General features: G+C 36.3%; 3 protein-coding genes and 1 non-coding gene across 13 annotated transcripts; 1 reads left to right on the plus strand and 3 right to left on the minus strand.

Moving 5' to 3' along the window:
• Positions 1–1892: 1892 nt before the first annotated feature.
• On the minus strand, positions 1893–1964 carry TRNAH-GUG (transfer RNA histidin (anticodon GUG)). Its single transcript has one exon. It is a non-coding gene; the product is annotated as a tRNA-His (tRNA).
• A 64-nt stretch (positions 1965–2028) lies between these two features.
• LOC147480295 (uncharacterized) lies at positions 2029–8959 on the plus strand. 10 transcript variants are annotated; one of them, XM_086580548.1, is made up of 8 exons: positions 2029–2212; positions 2275–2475; positions 2563–2685; positions 3947–4027; positions 4167–4316; positions 6435–6532; positions 7218–7428; positions 8666–8959. In XM_086580548.1, exons 1-8 carry the CDS (start codon positions 2209–2211, stop codon positions 8749–8751), a joined length of 954 nt encoding a protein of 317 aa, XP_086436674.1. In that variant the 5' UTR covers positions 2029–2208; the 3' UTR covers positions 8752–8959. The 10 variants fall into 10 exon arrangements, with proteins under 10 accessions (XP_086436674.1, XP_086436678.1, XP_086436680.1 ...); XM_086580552.1 differs by having other exon boundaries at positions 2034–2096; XM_086580550.1 differs by lacking the exon at positions 8666–8959 and adding an exon at positions 7517–7580 and having other exon boundaries at positions 2038–2212.
• Positions 8960–9877: 918 nt separating this feature from the next.
• Positions 9878–11280, minus strand: LOC147480296 (S-adenosylmethionine decarboxylase proenzyme-like). The gene has a single exon (XM_086580557.1). The coding sequence runs from the start codon at positions 11134–11136 to the stop codon at positions 10057–10059; it is 1080 nt and encodes a 359-aa protein (XP_086436683.1). The 5' UTR covers positions 11137–11280; the 3' UTR covers positions 9878–10056.
• A 2955-nt stretch (positions 11281–14235) lies between these two features.
• LOC147480297 (uncharacterized) lies at positions 14236–18541 on the minus strand. The gene is made up of 6 exons (XM_086578612.1): positions 18452–18541; positions 18218–18298; positions 16622–17435; positions 15435–16502; positions 14874–15346; positions 14236–14697 (listed from the first exon to the last, which is right to left on the minus strand). The coding sequence occupies exons 1-6, from the start codon at positions 18539–18541 to the stop codon at positions 14236–14238; spliced, it is 2988 nt and encodes a 995-aa protein (XP_086434738.1).
• Between the last annotated feature and the right edge of the window lie 511 nt (positions 18542–19052).

Genomic DNA, 19052 nt, shown 5'->3' on the forward strand with positions numbered 1-19052 from the left:
ATTTTCAATATGCGTCCCTTGCATGTTCATCTAGCTTAGCATATCTATAACATTGAAGTTATTCCTTGAGTCTGTCCTTGGTTAACTTTATTTATTTTTTAAACGAATGAGAGATTGGTGGCAAACCAGTGGGTTCTTTTGTCAGTGAATCTACCCAATTTGAATTTGTGGAGGAATTGCAGGTCTAATTCATATGGAGACCTTTCCTTAGTTGAATTTTCATGAGATAGAAATTATTAGAGTTAAACCTTATAGCCTTTTCCCTATCGAACTAACACATTCACATTCACATATGTATATATATATTTGGAATGAATGACAAGTATTATGGTTAATTATTGTAATGATCATTGTATAGGTATTGTTATTGGTTAACTTAGAGAAGTTCCTTTTAATGATTGTGCTGGTTGCTTTGTCAAACTTATTGTATTGTCATATATGAAGTAATTTGTGATCGAAAGATTCCAATAATGAGGAGTATTTTTAACTAGGGTGAAGAAATTGGCTGAGGAGCCTGCTGAAAAGATTGGGGAAGCTTTAGTTTCTCAAAAGTGAGCGGAGGAGACTACTGAGATTGAGAAATTCCGGGCTGATGAATTGGAATTGGCAGGAGTAAAGGCAGCACAAAAGAGGGAATTGAAGAGGAATGGTAGAAAGAGATCTATGTTGTCCGACTCCAGCATGCTACTGATGTCTCAGCCCTATAACTTTCTACTACTGAGGAGCTCGAACAAGTGAAACATGAGATGGCCATGTTGAGTGATGCAAAGAATCAAGCATTGAGCCATACTAATGATGCGATCAAGATTGCAGAAATTCATACCGAGAAAGTGGAATTCCTGTTTGCGGAGTTGTGTCATGTGAAGGCCTTACTTGATTCCAATGTTAAGTTAAAGTCCAATGAGAGCACAAAAGAGCTGAACACTGAGGTGAAATTCCTGAAAGAAGATTAAGAACGTCTTTGTATTTTAAGATTGGCTTGGTATTGGATTAGTTGAACGGTGATAAAATAATCAATGGAACTAAATCAATAGAGAAAATAACTGTCGCCAATCGTGGTTTTCAATCTACAAACTCACGGTTTGTTCCTTCTTCTTCTCTTACCTTCAATCAATTTCTAACACTTATATCAATTTCAATTTTGAGTGTTTAGTCAATCTATTAGGTCAAGTTTTTATTTAACCAGAGGAGTGAAGCTTTACCATAAAAAAGAAAATGTTTATAGCTAATAGAAACTATTGATCACATCAGTTAAATGAGACGGTATTCACAACAACATACCCTTCCAAGTGACTAGAGAATAATATCACAATTACAATTACATTCAGATGGCAAACATTTGTGTGGTGCAAATGTGACTTATCTTAGCCCAACTCGGTCTCGAAAATAACTGCCTCAAGGACAAACTCTTAAAGTTGCATCTACTTCGAAAGACTAAAATTCAGCTGTCATGTATAACAGTTTCCTGAAGTAGTCCTAAGTACAAGGAATTGATGGAGCAAATGTCAATCTCCAAAACAGGTAACCTGAATGATTAAGCCCAATAAATCATTAGCTATCAATATACATATATTATTTATTTAAGTGGACTTAAAGATTTTTGAGTCATTAGCTATCTATGTAGCAAGTCCGGGCCAAATGGCTAGTGTAAATGTAATATTCAACTCTAATTAGAGTGACCAATAATTGTGGCTGGGCTTCTGCTGGAATTTGATGGGCTTTTTGCTACTGGGATTCGGTTGCAATTTGGTTGCGCTTATTTTGAGTGGGCTTCGGTTGTAATTTTTTTAAAATCAATCTTGCCACATTGACTGGGTTTTTGTTGGGCTCGTTTTCGTGGCTTAGTTAATTAGACAGCTCTCAGTTTAAAAAAAAAAACATATTGCACAAAGTGTGGCTGCTGGGATTCGAGCCCAGGTCTCCACGGCCACAACGTGGAATTCTAACCACTAAACTACAGCCACTTCATGTCCACATCCACTAACTTTGTGTAATCGATATCTATCACTAATTTTGCCAAACCTAATTGGCAAACTCATAGACCAGACTTGTCTCACAAACTCTATTCTTTCGCCACTTATTATTATAATATATTTGTAAGATTTTTTAATTTTTCCGTTTCAATTTTACAACGTAACATAATAGATATGGTCTTGTATTATTAGTCTCATTGGGCTAGAGCAATTGCTTGCCGGGTCTCTATCTACAATGGGTACGTTTATATTTTTGTTTAGTTTTATGTTTATGTTTATATTCATTTTAGCTGATTTTTAGATAATGGTGGAGGGAATACGAGCCGGGGAATTAAGCATAGGAACAAGTTACTTGAAAATGTGACTTTAGTTGAATCACATGATGAAAACTTAATGAAAGAGAAGAAAAAGAGGGTTTCAGGGAAGAAAAGGAAAAATAAGAATGTAAGTGGAGCTGATGTGGACGATACTGAGGGTGAACCTGACTCCGAAATGCTCAAATGTGAGCTTACTATATAACTTTGGCATGTACTACATGATTTCAGTTTGTTTTTTTTTTTTTTTTTTAATGTTAAATTGCGTTTGTCAGTGTTAGTTATAGATGAAAAGTCAGCCGAGGGAAACGAAGAAAAGAAAAAGAGCAAAAAATCAAGAAAGAAAAGAAAAGAGCAGAATGCAAGCGAAGCTGATCAGCTTGGTTATAACGGCAAAGGTGAGTCTGAAAAGCTAAAATGTGTGTATACTCGTAAGAACTATTTAATTACTCATTTGTTTACTGGTACGAGCTTTGTATCTTTACCCTGACGTGCTGTTTCAGTTTTGGATTGAATATGTTTTAAGAAAATTGTCCACTCACTTGGTGTTGTGGGGTTGAGTGCTCAAGGATGTCTTGTTTATACATGCTAATGTTTTACTCCATTACATGGAGCTAAGAATGCTGCATCAATCTGATATTTTATGATTTATTTAGGCACAACCCTGTAAAATTTGCATATTCCGTTTATCCAATTTCTTGCAACATGCGCTTCGTTTCCACAGTTCCCCCGTATAATCCACAATTTCACAACTTGGAGGCCATGGTCATATGATGATATTATGTCGACAACATTATGATAGTAATCTTTGTGAGGATCATTTTAAAGACCTCAGTTTATTCTGAGATTTCTAAACCTTCACTGCTAACTTGAAACTTCAGACCACAATATAAAGACATACCAATATACCATATTTTTGTATGCCATCTCCATGTTGTGGAGATCCTCTCCACCAACCATCAACCTTTGCTCGTCTTTGTGATCCCAATTATGATGGTTGTTTGTGTGCTCAATTTTTTTTTCAAACTTCAGGCCTTTTCCATTTTTTGCATCCTATTTTCCATTTTATGTCAAAGCTGTCAGGGTGCACTGATAATGTATAAAATTGTATTTAATACATTGGAATTGGATAATTGATACTAAATATTATCACCATCAATTTGTGTCTACCATTTTTTAACCTTATTTCAAATCTTCAATCTCTAGCCTCTAGGTGTGTCTCTCCTTTTTTGTTTCATTTCCTTTCACAATATAATATGGACGAAACATTGCTAGAACTCTTCCTGTGACATTTTACTAGACATACTTTTTTCATAAAGTCAGCCGTTATTGCTATACTTCACCAAACAACAACAACAACAACAACTGAAAAAAACATTACTGTGATCATAGAAAGTAGAAGTACAAAGGATTGGAAGTAGGAGTACTGAAAATAGACCAAGAGTGAGAGAATTATTCTGATGACATCATGTGATTTAAACGCTAATTGTCTGAAGTCGGTACTTTATCCACGCTCCTTCGAAGTTTAGTCACTGTCTCTTTTTAGGTGTGTGCTAAGTTAGTATCATTTGCTTTACTGTTCCTCTTGTTTAATTTGCCTTTTCTTTTTCTCTTTTGTCCTACCTGCCGCAAATTAATTTTAAATTCCTTTTGCCTTAGATGGTAATTCACAGTCGGAAGCTTCCAAGAAGAAGAAATCTACAAGACTTCAGGAGGCAGATGTTGAAGTGAACGGAACTAGTAAATATTCTGCTGACTCTATAATCTCTTATTCTAGAATCATAAATACTTCTCTTATTTGTCAATTTTAAAAAATTATTGTGTAGTGGTTCACCAAGTGTAGGTGTGTATAATTTTAATTCCTCTGCTTTACTTGCAGATAAGTCCAAAAAAGCTGTCAAGAAGAAAAAGAAGGATCTGGGTTCATCAGAGAAAAGTAGTAACATAATCAATAAAGGAAGTGGATCTGTAGGAAGCGAGGTTTATCACATTTCATCAGTGGATGTGGACTGCTCCAAAGGAATGAGAAGTATGGATAAGTTTTTTGACATATTTTCTTTTTCTTTTTCTTTGCCCTTCATTTGTGGAGTATTACATTCTGCAAAATGTATGTTTTTCTGTCTACTTTTCTTTTTTAGCTAAGTCTGCACGTTAGTAGCGTTTTTTGCTTGGTTGTGTTGGCGGACATATATATTTACGTATGCTTGTGCTTCCTTGTCTTTTTGCGTGTGTGAAGGAAGTAGATTTTTTTTTTTGTATATAGGATGTATTGTGGCGTTAGAGGATTACACGGAATCAATAATGGTGCCAGTTCTTTTTTGCAAGGTCTAAAAACTTAGGAGTCGATCCGAAACTTATGACGAATCGATTTCGAGTCCATCAGATATCAAATACTTATTCATACTAGTTTTACTTAGCAGAACTCTATTTCTGTTTTCTATTTTTTGATAATTATATTTCAAAAGTTTGTTTGTTTTGTACTTTTGTCTTGCTTGTTACTATTTTGAGAGAAACGTTTTGTGCCATACTAAATTACATTGATTAGGGGGAAAAAAAAGGTAATGATTATTGTGTAAATTGACTAAATTCAGATAATCAGAGAAGTGAAGAAATGTGGAGAAATCGTGCTAAATTGAGTACCCTCAAGAAGGATGCGTACTATTTCTTCTGGACATTGAAAAATAACTTAATTTCTGTTGATTTAAAGTGTGACCCGCCCTACACTAGAACAATAGAATGAGCAAAGACGGATTGATGTGTCAAGAGGGCGTTGATTATAAGAACGATGGAAGTCTGGGACACACCGATAAGTATATGAAGTTTCAAGTGTAACCACGTCCTAGATTTTGTGAAGTTCAGTTTCATTCCTTCTTATTTTTTATGACAAAAGAAAAAAGGTAATTCTGTTTTATTCCTCCATATGCGTTATCGTGTCAATGCCAGTTTCTTTATCCAGGCATCAGAGACTCAGGTGTCTCTTGTGGAGAAACACTTCCATGCTAATCAGTTGAAGGCATGGGACCGCGGGAAGTAAAATTTGTTGGATGGGATTCTGATTTGACACTTCTCAGTGACTTCTTAAGAGAATAACTGATACGAAGAAGGTTCAGCCAAACAATCTTCTCTTGTAGGTTTCCACAGATGAGGCATTGAATTGAAAGAGAAAAGTGATGATTATGATTAGGGGTGCAAACGGATAGGTTCGGATGCGGATATGTCTGTATCCGAATCCGAATCCGAAAATTTATACCGATATCCGAATCCGAATCTGAATCCGACGGATATTAAAAAAATTATCCGAATCCGATTTCGGATATCCGAAACGGATATCGGATAATATCCGATCCGAAAATTAAAATTAATTAAAATTTTATTTGCTTTGAATAATTCATTTTACCACTATAAAAACTAGTATAGATATATATATTTGTCATTTATTATTATTATTTTATTATTATAGTTTTATATTATTAGTTTATGATTTTATATAATATTTATACAATAAAAAAATGAATAAATTAATTATATATAATAACTATTAATTTTTTAAATCGGATCGGATATTATCGGATGTGGATATGGCAGCATCCGAATCCGTATCCGAAATCAGTTCGGACATAAAAAAAAAATCCGAATCCGAATCCGAATCCGAAATTTTCGGATAATATCCGATTTTTCGAATACGAATTCGAATCGGATTCGAATATTTGGATATCCACTTGCACCCCTAATTATGATGGATTGGAATTTCCCATTTTAAAAGTGTGTAGGTTTAATTCTCCGTTGTTGTCCCTGGGAATATATTAGGGTCTTATAAGCTATTATTCCTTATGACACTTCCATTTCTTAGGACACCTGATGAGGGAGAAATATGAGTGTCAATTCATTTGGAAAGCAACTTCACTTCCTCGATATGTAATTCCATGTGCATAGTTTATTTCTTCATTCTCAATAGGCATTCATCCATGATCTTTGATCACTCTTTTCTTTTTTTGTCTATATTTTATGTTTTTGAGATCGAGAATCTATCCATATTTTCATCTACCTTGGTTTCTATATTTCTTTATGCTTCTCTATATTTTCTGGTTTAGTTTTGTTTTTTTGGCTCAACTCGCTTATAAGACAATTTCTTTCTGTGGGCTGTTAGAGTGGATTACCAACTATTATCAGAGTAGGCCTGGCTTGAAGATACTGCAAGAAAGAATTGATGAATTTATAATCTCCCACGAGGCACAGAAGGAACAGGTGTCTTATCTTACTATTTATTACAGGTTTTATACTCTTGGTCACATAGACATCAAGTGTGTACTTAAACACATACATGAACAGTTAATTTTGAATATTTTTAGTTGAGATGTTTAGAAGATTCCCACATGGGACAGTTATGTTCCTGGGGCCCCTCAACTCATTGCCTAATTGGTGTTGAATTGGATGCTCCAACCTGGTGCTGATACCAAGAATATAGGAACTAGTGAAAGAAAATAAAGTGAAGGATTTTTTTTTTGGATCTGTTAAGAAAGCGAAGGATGTTATCTATCAAAAAAAAAGGTGACAGAATAGAAAGGAGAAGGAGGAGACGAAGAAGAGAATGAGAAAAGAGGGTACAATAGGTTATAAACCTACTTCTCACATTATTTTTAATGAAATTGTTGTTTATTGAGCAAAAATATAAATCATGTGAGGTTAAAACCCAAGGTGACACCTCAGTTATTTCTATATTTACCTACAACTTACTACACCGCATAATTAAGTACGTCCGCATTCATGAGTACACCCACAAAGTAAATAAATGCTGATAGTTATGACTCGAAAAGAAAAAAATAAGAATTTGAGATGCAATTTTGTTGCCTTTCTCTTGGTGTTTGTACATTGTAATTTAGAGTACTTTTCATTCCCAAAGAACAATTCTTAATTACTTACTGAAAAACAGGCAAGAAAAGAGAAAGAAGCGGAAGCTGCAGATGGTGGATGGACTGTAGTTGGACAGCACAAAGGCAGGAAGAAAACTACAGATGCTGAAAGTGGAACAACCATGGGCTCTGTTGCTCTAGCTGCTGTTCTGGAAAAGATGGGAAAAAAGAAAAGTAATGATGTTGGACTGAATTTCTACAAATTTCAGAGAAAGGAGGCCCAGAGAAATGGTATGTTGAATATCCTCAAAATTTGTATATTTTGTCGTTTTCTTTTGAGTTTTAATATACCATAGGCAACCGAAACAAATACTTGCAGAAAATGGATGCTTATACAACATTCTCTTGGTGCTAAGTAAAAACTAAAGCGTAATTGACGATCTTGTTTCTGATGGATATATATGCTACTCTAATGTTAGCTGTATTACATAAAAAAACAACAGATACCACATATGTTATCATCATGAGAGCAACAGTTTAAAAATCATGTCAGTGACTTCGTCTCAATAATTAGTTATCATATCTTTGTAATTTCCGTAAGTTGCTCAAAGGAAGCAATTTTCATTAAACATATGGCTCCTGAAGATCATAAAGTACTCGGAAGAATGGGCAAACCGCAAACATTGTTAGTTAGTGGTATTGTCTACTACATTCAATTATGTATATGTTAACCTAGTGTAGTCACCTGCTGCAATGCTATTGTAGCCCAATGACACTGCACTCGTATAAAGCATGCTATTTTGAGCTCCCAGTTCCAAGGAATTTGTCATTTAAGCTGGTTTAGCAAATATGGATCGCAAAAGGTGTACAGAGTAACTGGGGTTGCCAATGAGTAAAATTATACATGTATCCAATAGAAGCCGATACAAATGATATTGAATTATCAATTCAATAGGTCAATTAATGGAAGGAATCGTAACCGTTTCGTTCGTCAGTATTTTATAAGTAAATTCAAATAGTCTAAGTTACTTTATGAATATGGTCGTGTGGTGTCCTGCCAGTCCTAGCATTCTCAAATTGTGTACCTATTTGGAATATAGCATGAGCACATTTTAAAGCTCTCTTTGCAGCAGTCTCTTTTTTGGAAATGAAGTAAGATATCTAGTTGTCTAGGCTTTCTCTTAAACGAACTGTCCGTTTACGGATATGTTATATAGTGTCTTGCACAACTTATATAGTGTCATATATAAGCTGCCCACAAACAAGTTAATAAACGTAAATTAAAAAGATGTTCAAGACACTATATAAGCTGCCCCACGAACATGTCCATTAACGGACATATCCGTTTAAGAGAAAGCCTGTTTAGTTGTCAATCCAGTAAAACTACAATTTTATTGTCCACTTCTATCTTGTTCTCTCAAACCATTTATTTTCTCATAAATGCTATTATAATTTACAAGTAAGTCTATATACCCTGTTAAGTAATTGGTAGAGAAGAGTGAAGTAAAGTTTTTTTTTTTCCCTGCAGAGATAATGATGTTACAGAGCAAATTTGAGCAGGATAAAAAGCGGATACAACAGCTGAGAGCTGCAAGAAAGTTCAGACCATACTAAACGTAGCCAAATTAGGTGCAGCAAATCTTTCATGTGTTTGTTTTCCAATGAGAAGGGAAGGAGAGAACTTCTTTTAATGCTTGTTAAGGAGAGTGAAACTTGTATTCTGTGAAAAAGAATATTTTTTTCGGCAATTTAGGATTTTGATTGCATAGCAGAAAAGGTTTTCCCAGCATAGATATATGATGAATGAAAGTTATCATGCTTATGTTGGTTGTCGTTCTATTAACTTTGGTGGTTGCCCAAAGCAAGCGTATGTCTCTCTTGAACATAGTGGATCCAATGGTCCGACACTCCGACTTTGAATTGTATATATGGTTCTACTTCTTTAGAACCCCAGTTTGCATACACGAGAACTGTCTAGAAGAGGAATCAACTCCAAAGGTACCTCTACCATGTTGTATGCTTACTGCTTAGGCACCAATCAAATGTGCCACATTTGCTACCATATAAGCATATAGATAGATTGGTTGCAGTTTATTTTCCTCATCGGCTGCTAATGTTCCTCAAAATCTTAGTTATTACTTACTACTACGGATTTTCACCTATTGCAGTTTGATGGACAAATACTCGTCAAAATCATCTATCCGCTTAGTATACTCAACATGAAAAAATATGGTTACTCCAGCTCCTCAAAACAGACAAGTCTGAGTCGAAGGACTAAAATACTACAAGATAGGCCAAAGTAGAGTACCGGAATTACTATTATAAGTTGAAAATTCATTGATTGCACGGAATTACTATTATAAGTTGAAAATTCATTGATTGCACACTGATAAGTTAGAAAATTATTTTGGTATTTATGTCATACTAATATGCTTATGGCAGCCACCATTTTTCTTTTTTTCTCGTTTTACAAACAGGTATGAAAACTAAATTTGAGATTTAAACTGACGAGCCTAGAAAATATTCCAAGGCACTCAAAGTTGTATATTCTTCATACATGAATATATATGAGCTAGCCATACAGATTATACCACATTACCATCACACACACGATACATTACCACCTACATAACAAACCCGCGTATTGGGTCAAATCATAACGCAGAAGGAATGTCTCGCTACTTAGAAGTAGAGACTATACAGTTAACAAGCGAAAAAAATTAAAAACAAAGACAACGAAAATAGGAACCAGAATGCACATACCACAACATAACGAGTATTCTAATACATTGATAATACCCATTTCAACATATTGGGCAATAGTACTTTCAAGTTTCAACTGTCGAAGTAATGCCCACTTTATTATTTATTATAATTCTAGATAAAGAGGACGCACAGACTTGGACACAAAAACACTGGCTATTCAACTTCTTCACCTTGCTCTTCCTCACTCCAGCAGCAGTCCTTCAGAACGGACCTAGGAGACCCACAGCCTTCAGCTTTGACAAAGCTCCTGTAAACAATGGCCCCACCTTGTTCCAGTTCCTGATAGCTCATTCCTCCATGGTTATAACCCATTACATCACGGCAATCCCACTGAAATTTATCATTTGCATCTTCCGCATGTACAGCAATGGAGAATTCAGTTGGTCCAAAACAAGCTAATACCCTCTCAATCAGCTCCTCAAGACTCACAGATTTTGGGTCATATCCTGCTGCTTCAAAGCTTGCATAGCTGAAACCATCTTCTGGTGTAACATGAATTGTGGAAATTGCTGAGCCTTCAATAGCATTCATAGAGTAACCACAAGGATCGAATTCAAAATCATTGATCTCAGATTGAGGCAAAATCTTCCTTATCCCAGACACATTTGTCATTTGAGCTGCTGAACTTGATTGGGTCTTGTAGAAGACAGATGCTAGATTCTTGTCCAACCCAGTCATGCACATTTCAAGTGTATAAATGGTCTCCCGATGGTTCATAGATTCAGCACAGGAGGAGTAAACATGCCAATTTTGGGATCTGGTGATAGGGCCCATCATATATGCTCTGCTACCTGCCCCTAGATTGCCAAAATAACTGTCGAGTACAGAAACTTCCTCCGAGAAGCTGCGGTGTGGATATGACTGGGCGCCTGGAAATACAAAACTCCCACGTGTGTACTTGACTGCTTTCACAGAAAGAGAAAGAGTCTTTGCAAGCCTTAGGATGTGAGGAATGGACAAAAGAAGCTTTGTGGTTCCACATGTTTTAATTATGATCTTGTAAGAGAAGACAAAAAGGCTGGACTCTGAAAGAACATACGAGTCAAGATCGGCATTTGATAGAGATGCTACGATGGTGCACTCAGCTGGATTTAGAATCTCATCCAGTTGAGTATTGGACAAAGAACGAAGGCCCCTTCTTTGAGGATCAGCAAACAGTCCTGGCTCGAAGAATGAAATCTCAAGCCTCTTCTCAAAGCCTTCAAATCCAATTGCAGACATTGGCAAGGCCATTTCAAATCGAAAGAAAGATGCAGAGGACAACAAAGAAAGGAAAAAACACTAGGGGGTATATAATAACTAGAGACCAGAAAGAAAATGAGATAAACACGTAGGAGTTCGTTAAAGCCTAGTGGGGGTATATCAGGATGGCTTCCTTGCACACTACACAAAAGCAAAAAAAAAAAATACACCATCAGTCTCAAGTGGATTTGAATTACAGAGAAAATAAAAAGGAGAAGTAACTGGTACTTACGTTGGAGTAAGCAGCAGATCTGAACTTCTTAATCCCACCGCGAGGTCGAACGTCTTCAACACTGTATCCTAGGGGAGCTTCGTATAAAAAGGACGTACTACTACTGCTAGAATCGTCGTCACCTTGACTTTCCATTAGCTCATTCAATCTATAACCTGGGAAAGTGATATAAATAATCAGAATTACACACCCAACAATTACATATTACTGTAAAAACACATAAACCAATCTAATCAACAAGGCTTACACACTAATTAAACAACCAAAAAAATAATCAACCATCCATACTCAGAGAATATGTGCATGTTCAATAAATTGATATTTTAATTAGCTACAAGCATCAACAATGATTTTGAAACATCATATTTCAAACCCTAATTGACCTTTCTAAGATTAACCCTAACAACAATCATAACAATAACAAACCATAATTGATTTAAGAACAAGATAAATTACTCACCAAATAATTGATTTTGTACGAGCGATAGAGACTGAATTAGAAACTCAATTAAACAAAATTTATCCAAGACTTACGGAGAATAAAAAAGATCGAGATTTGGGCAACTTTTTTTTTTTTGTTAACAGCTGAAAAAAGTTTTTTGTGGACGAGAATGAAATAGAGAGGGTTTATATATGGGACACTAAGAAATTCTAGCCACAGGATTTTAATATATTTACAGTCGTACCCTTGTAAGACTTTGACGGGATCAATGTCGGTTACTTACGTGTGTGGCTTAGTATTTCTGTTGCCGATTATTGAGCAGATGACACGTATCAAATTTATTAAGTTGGGTTGGACTTCGTAGATTTGGGTCGGAGCCCATTTTCTCTTGAGTGCTGATATATGTCCGACATAAACTACCGGTAATCTATCTATATAATAAGGCTAAATCTATGGTGCGTAGGTCGTATGGTATGCTATCAAATCTGGGCCATTCATACTAAGGGGTGTGTGTGTATTGCATGGCAAAAGTACTGATCCAAAGGCCCACATTACCTGCGCACCATACATCTCGCGCACTGAAGACATGCTCATATAATAAAGCAGCTTGGTTTTTTATGCTGTTATATCGAGCGGTTAGAGAGAAAGCAGTTTTGGGATGATCCTACGGTGATAAATCAGTTTCTTTTAAGAGTCATACTTACTCTAGGCGCTAGGCGTTTTTTTTTCAAATATATCTTATAATATACTAGAAATTAACCCGTGGCTACGCCACTCGAGTCATAACGTTATTCATTTTTTTATTATTTAAATTAAAATCTGCAAAAGAAACACAAAAATCTAATAACTATTATTTACAAAATTAATATTGAGTGCTTATGGAGGGTGTATGCTACTTAGATTGCTTTGGATTAGGATGACCTTTGCTATATAAACATATGCCTCAAATTCATTCATTTATCAGAAAATTTAAGAAGTCATTATCCTATCAAATATTGTATTTTTTTTTTATCTAAAAATATCCAAAAAAACAAATTCCTTTATCTAGCAAAATGCTACGACATAACAACCAGTCAATATTTCATAGTCGTTGTTAGCTGATCTAGATTCAAATCCTCACATACAATGAAGGGTTCTTTATTTCCTAACCATATGTATAAAAAGAAATTGAGAAATAAACATCAAAGCTCAAAAGTTACGAAATACACCTTCTCTCAAACTAAAGCAGGACTTCAGGATACACGATATTAGTTGTGTAGTTTAAAGAATCAGGAGGGAGGATGACACTGATTCGTTTTGAAGAAGTGCATCTTGATAATGCCACATATAATTGACCATGGCTAAACACCTGGTTTCACAAATCAATACCAACGTACTTAACAGACTGCCCTTGTGATTTGTTTATCATCATTGCAAACGACAATCGAATCGGAAACTATCGTCTGGTCATTTGAAATGGTATTTCATTAGTCGAAGACGTTAATGATATTCTCGGGATAAAGCGTACATTCCCTGCTTTTTCTCCAGTTAAGATTAGAACTTGCACCACGTGTGGCTTTGTGTACACAATCATCAGGCGCGTGCCGTTACAAAGTCCATCTGTTGGTGCTATATTTCTCAGCAACATTACTGGGCATCCCTTCTTGAGAGTAAGCTTGAATGGAGGCAACCCAGAAGGATCGAGTGAGTTCAAGTACTCTGTCGGATAGCTATTTGTGTTACCACTATCAACAACACCGGCAAATAACTTTGTCGACACCTAAGCAAACAATTTCTTCCCGTGAAACATATCTAGTGCGATTATTTTATAGTGTTAACATCATTGTTGCGTGCTGAAAGGATAGTCTGCTCGGTCAAATAATTTGGGTCAGCTTCATACTGCTCACTTAGATCGGGATATACATTATTTAGCAAGTCATGAAGATTGCTACAATTTTGAATCTCTGGCGGCAATTGAACACTTTCTTCTGGTTTCATTCCAACCTGAAAATTTCAAATGAGAGCATATGAGATGAGTGATTGTGTATAATTTAAAATGGTCAACAAAAAGCATTATTTTTTTCAAGAAATTAAGTAATACCTCCATCAAGAAATTGGAGAACAACACGTTCTCTGGCAAGTCACTGTCTAATCTCATATTTTGCACCAAAGATAAAACATTGACGTGTTTCCAGAGCAAAGATCTTCTCAGTGATGCACCTTCAATATCCTCACGTTCACCTTGTGGTACAACTGGCAGAATTTGTCGGAAGTCACCGCCTAGAACAACAGTGATTCCACCAAATGGTCTTTCATTGTTACAAACATCCCGAAGTGAACGGTCAACTGCTTCAATACAAAACCTATGCTGCATCGAGACTTCATCCCAAATTATCAGTTTTGTTTCTTTAAACGGACACGCTTGGAGCTTATCCTTTTAAAAGCGCATTATAGAGTTCTCCAACACATCAAAAGGAATAGAAAAAGTTGAATGAGCTGTTCTACCACCATCTAATAAAAGCGACGCAATACCAGATGAGGCAACTGCAATCACAATATGTCCTAGATGACGATATTTAGCTGCAATCATATTATACACAAATGTCTTTCTTGTACCTGTAGCTCCATTTAAGAAGAAAATTCCCCCTGCATTTTGCATGACTGAATCAACCATAGTATCAAACGCATGGCGTTGCTCATTGTTAAGACGATCAATGTTACGGTTGATTTGTTCATCTTGTAAATCAAACTGGAGTTGGCGTTGCTCCCAAATTAGTCTATTTTCAATCCTTTTGTTCCATTTTTTGAGTGGTCGGGGCATCGGGGGAAAGTCTTCTAGAGTTTTGTTTTTAGATTGCATGAAGAACTGCTCCAATAGATGCAACCCGTAATCTGTCACCTGCAGGAAAATTGTGTATTAATAATATAATATAGGCTACATGAAGGAGGCATTAATATAATATCTGTCACCTGCTCTTTTGATGGATTAGGAATGTTGAAGATAGTTCATAATTTGTGCGCTAGGTCGTCGCATATACTTGTTGAGAATCTATCCCACAACAGATGTGGTTGCACTGGATTGCATTCCAACAGAATAATGCCGAACAATCTCCTTAGCTGATATCCAGTATTCATTATCGCTGCTTCTTCTAAACAATGTATCCACTCTCCACCATCTTCAAGAAGTCCACGTGCAACACACGCAGCCTTGAATGTTGGATGACGAATACCTTCAAAATTGCGAAGATCCTCAAATGATGTTGGGCCCTTTACGATGGTCAATAGTAGACGCAAGTAAAACCTCTCTCCCTCGTTGGGCTTGGCAAAATACATCCTGCCAATAACATAACCACTGCTTTTTTTAGTCCATACCTTTTCTGTTTTGTGCCAAACAAAGTGCTCGGGGAATTCTTGGTAAGTATAGGCCCGAGCATTTAGATTTGAAGCACAACAGTCGAAGAATGAAGTGAGACTCGACTTTTGTCGTTTTGCCCTCTCAAGAATATTCTTCATCGGTTCCTTAGGGTTGAACACAACATGATGCATACCTGGCAACAAATCATAACTTAACAGTATGACATTCCAGTATAACTTAATAATATATTGATGAAATTTGTTTAATCAAGTGTTAAATACCTGGCAAGTGAAAAGATAACCTTACAACAGTTGGAAACTCTTCATGTAAGGAAAACCCAAATAGCCGCCAAGCTGCTTCTGGTGGTCCAATATATCTGGCATCAATGTACTGTTTAATCTCATTTCCGCAGTCCAACACTATTGTTGTTCTATCATTGCCCTTGTAGATGTACTTATGGATGTACTTAACACATTGCAATCCCGCACATACTTCGACACTAATGTGACAATTAAACATCCTCACCAACTGTGGATTATATGGGACAACATTCCTACTGTCAACCTCTTTGTCTTTCACTATATAGACACGTCTCGTGTTGCGACGCATATAAAGTGGATAACCGTCTTTTTGTATGGTTGTCGCGTTTGTAAACTCATGTGGAAAATGCTTTGTGCACTTGCCATTTTCCATACACGGTGAGTTCATATTTTTCATACCACACGGTCCATGGATCATACAACTCTTTATTGTATCAAAGAGCAAGGGATCCTTATCTGGGTCAGGAAATTCTGTAGATATAATTCGATCAATTTGGGCTGTGGTACGAATTTTATCTTCATGCTTGAGGAAAAAGAGTGCATGCATGTGCGGGAGGCCACATTTATGAAATTCAATGGTGTACACATGAGCTACTTCACGGCCAAGCACATTTTTCTTCTTGATAAATTTCATTAAAGCTCTTCTCTTCAATTCGAAAACACGGTCAAGAACATCAGATCGATCAAACGCATTTTGGTTCTCTAAAAGGGCTTCTTGCACTTCTCGCCAGTGAGGATTAGCCGTCATCGTAAGGAATATATCTGGATGCTTATTGTAACGCGTTATAGCCATTGAGTCTTGAAAGATCTCATACATGTACCTTGGACTTCCAATGAACGATGATGGCAAAATAAATCGCTGACCAACCTGATCAGGATCCGTACCCTCAGCTAAATCTGTCAAACTCATGTACACTTCAGCACGAAGATCCTTTTGGTGGGTATAATGATAGTATAGCTGATTTTGCTCAGTAGAAGCCCAAACATCACACAAAAACTCCTGAAATAATTTTCCACCACAGAGTATTGCTGAATATTTAGTATGACGTTCAAACAAACGATATGCATAGAACACATCTGAGTCAATCGCCTCGAATCGTTGTCATTGACATCATAAAGTTTCATTTCGGTTGACCATCCAAGCTCACCCCGAGGGAAAAACAAAGGATAATGTAGGGGTAGATAAGCGGGATTACATTCATCAATCCGCTTTAGTGCATTGCCTGATCTATAATGAAGAATGATATCCCTTGTGCTTCTGATTTCAGTTCCATCCCCAGGTATAACAACTGCAATTTCATTTGCTGAAGGAAGATTGTATCGCTGTCGGTCAGTAGATGTATTATAATGGAGATAAGCTGCCACGTCATTTTTCTCAGCTGCGTGAGCACTCAATATATCATATGCTTGACGAAATTTTACAGCAAATCTATTACAATCTGACAGTGTAGTCTGAATGACATCTAAAACATCACGTCTCAATTCTGGATTTCGGCAGTGATGCACATCAAGGGCACTGGCTGGGTCATAAACATAGAGCTGAGCATAAGTCGGATCTTTCTCAGGTTCTGGTAGTAATGATCCAATTTGATGGCGTAATTCACCATGAACAGTGAATGGAATAGGACCGCTACCGCTGAATATTCGGTCATCCGGTTGACAACCGAGACTGGTAAATGCATTAGCCAAGTTATATTGATGAAGATGTTGTCTAAATGACCTGGCTTTGGCGTCACTACCATCATATAGATCTTGATTTGCAGGAGGCAATGGACTAAGTAGAGGAACACTGACTTTTCCTTGTTTGCAACACATCCCGAAAAATGGTCTTTTGACTGATGTATTTGCTAGCCTTTCATCTTTCCAGTGCAGAGCTTTACAAAAAGCATTCCACATCCATCTTTCCAAGATAATGGCGGACATTGTTGTGCATATTAGCAGGTTCTGCCATATTGACACCAGCTGTAAGAGGTTGAAAATAATCATCCACATCCATTTCGCTTTGGGTGTCACTAACATGTAGGGAAAAAAATCCTAATGAGTTAGGAGTGGAATTTTTTTTTACTTAAAACAATGCTATAGAAAACATAATGAAATTCAACTGACATATATGAAGACATTGATACTGGAATATTATGAAGGTCTGCTTCTAAGTTCCTTCTAGTTCGTTTGTTCATTCTACCACTTATGCTCTCTTTTTCTCTTCTATTGCGTTGGGCCAACTTGCGTCGAGAAGTCTTAGAAGGTGTATAAGCATCGGTCGGACTAACACTAAGATCATCCACTTCCATTTTATTTTGGGTGTCACTAACATGTAGAAAAAAAAAATTATAATGGGCTAGGAATGGAAATATTTTTGACTGAAAACAACGCTATAGAAAACACACAAAGAAATGAAACTTACATATGGAAAAACATGGACACAGGTATATTTTGAAGGTCTGTTTCTAAGTTCCTTCTTGTTCGCTTGCTGCTTCTACCACTTATGAGCTATCTTTCTCTTCTATTGCATTGGGCCAATTTGCGCCGAGAAGGCTGAGAGAGTGTAAAAGCATTGGTCGGAATAACATTAAGAGTGGATTGTGGAGGAGTAACTATAACCTCATTTTGCACAGGAGGTGATTAGACTTGATGGCCTTCATTTTCTTGTTTTTCCAAAACCTGCATTTTATATTTGATAAAACATAACCATCAGAAGGCAGTAAACAACCACCGCATATAATGAACGTATATATGTTACATACCTTAGCAAGGGTAGCAAGCACATGGTCAATGATCCGTTGTTTATGCTCACGTACTCGATTTATATAATCCAATTCTCTTTGCTGTATGATGCAAGTACATGAAAAGCCGCATAAAAAATTAAATGAGAACGTTGTCAAATTAACAAAAGAGTTTTTCTTTGTTACAAAATTTAAAAGTTTGAAATCATATAAAAATCAAACATAACCAAACTGTGAAAAAGGAACTTCAAATACCTGAACAGATACAGTAGGTTCATTGGTAGATTTAGGTGGTGCGTCGACAACAGAAACATCAAATGCACTTGCATGTGGTGCCTTATCCATGGCTGATAATCAAACATTGATAAGAAAACTTATTATTTTACATCAAGGAACGTTCCATCCTCACATTTTTATGGGAAAATTGAATGAGAACCAAACTCAATTGAAGTTTTGCTATCAAATCGATTAACCAATTATGAAGTTTTGCTTTAACCACCTTGCGCCAATGAAACTACATAACGAAGACCTAAAACTTCCAACTTTGATTTCTTTACCTCTTTAGCTTTCAAATAAAGGAATAACACAACATATATTAATAACCATCAGGGTGCAATTGTTGTACGTAGACTTGCATGAGGTCCAGGTCCAGACATGCATGAGGTCATACATTAACACGCTAAAATATAGATTAAAATTGTTTGACATAATCATATAATATATTTGATATCTGTTTTTAGAACATATTAAGTACATAAGTCAACATTTTAATATCTGAAATCTCCACGCCTATGCTCAATTTAATATAGAGAAGCTAGGGATAGGTGGAATGGTTGACCCATATGTTAAGGCCGTG

The sequence above is a fragment of the Coptis chinensis genome, chromosome 8 (genome assembly GCF_015680905.1).
Source record: "Coptis chinensis isolate HL-2020 chromosome 8, ASM1568090v1, whole genome shotgun sequence".
Lineage (NCBI taxonomy): Eukaryota > Viridiplantae > Streptophyta > Magnoliopsida > Ranunculales > Ranunculaceae > Coptis > Coptis chinensis.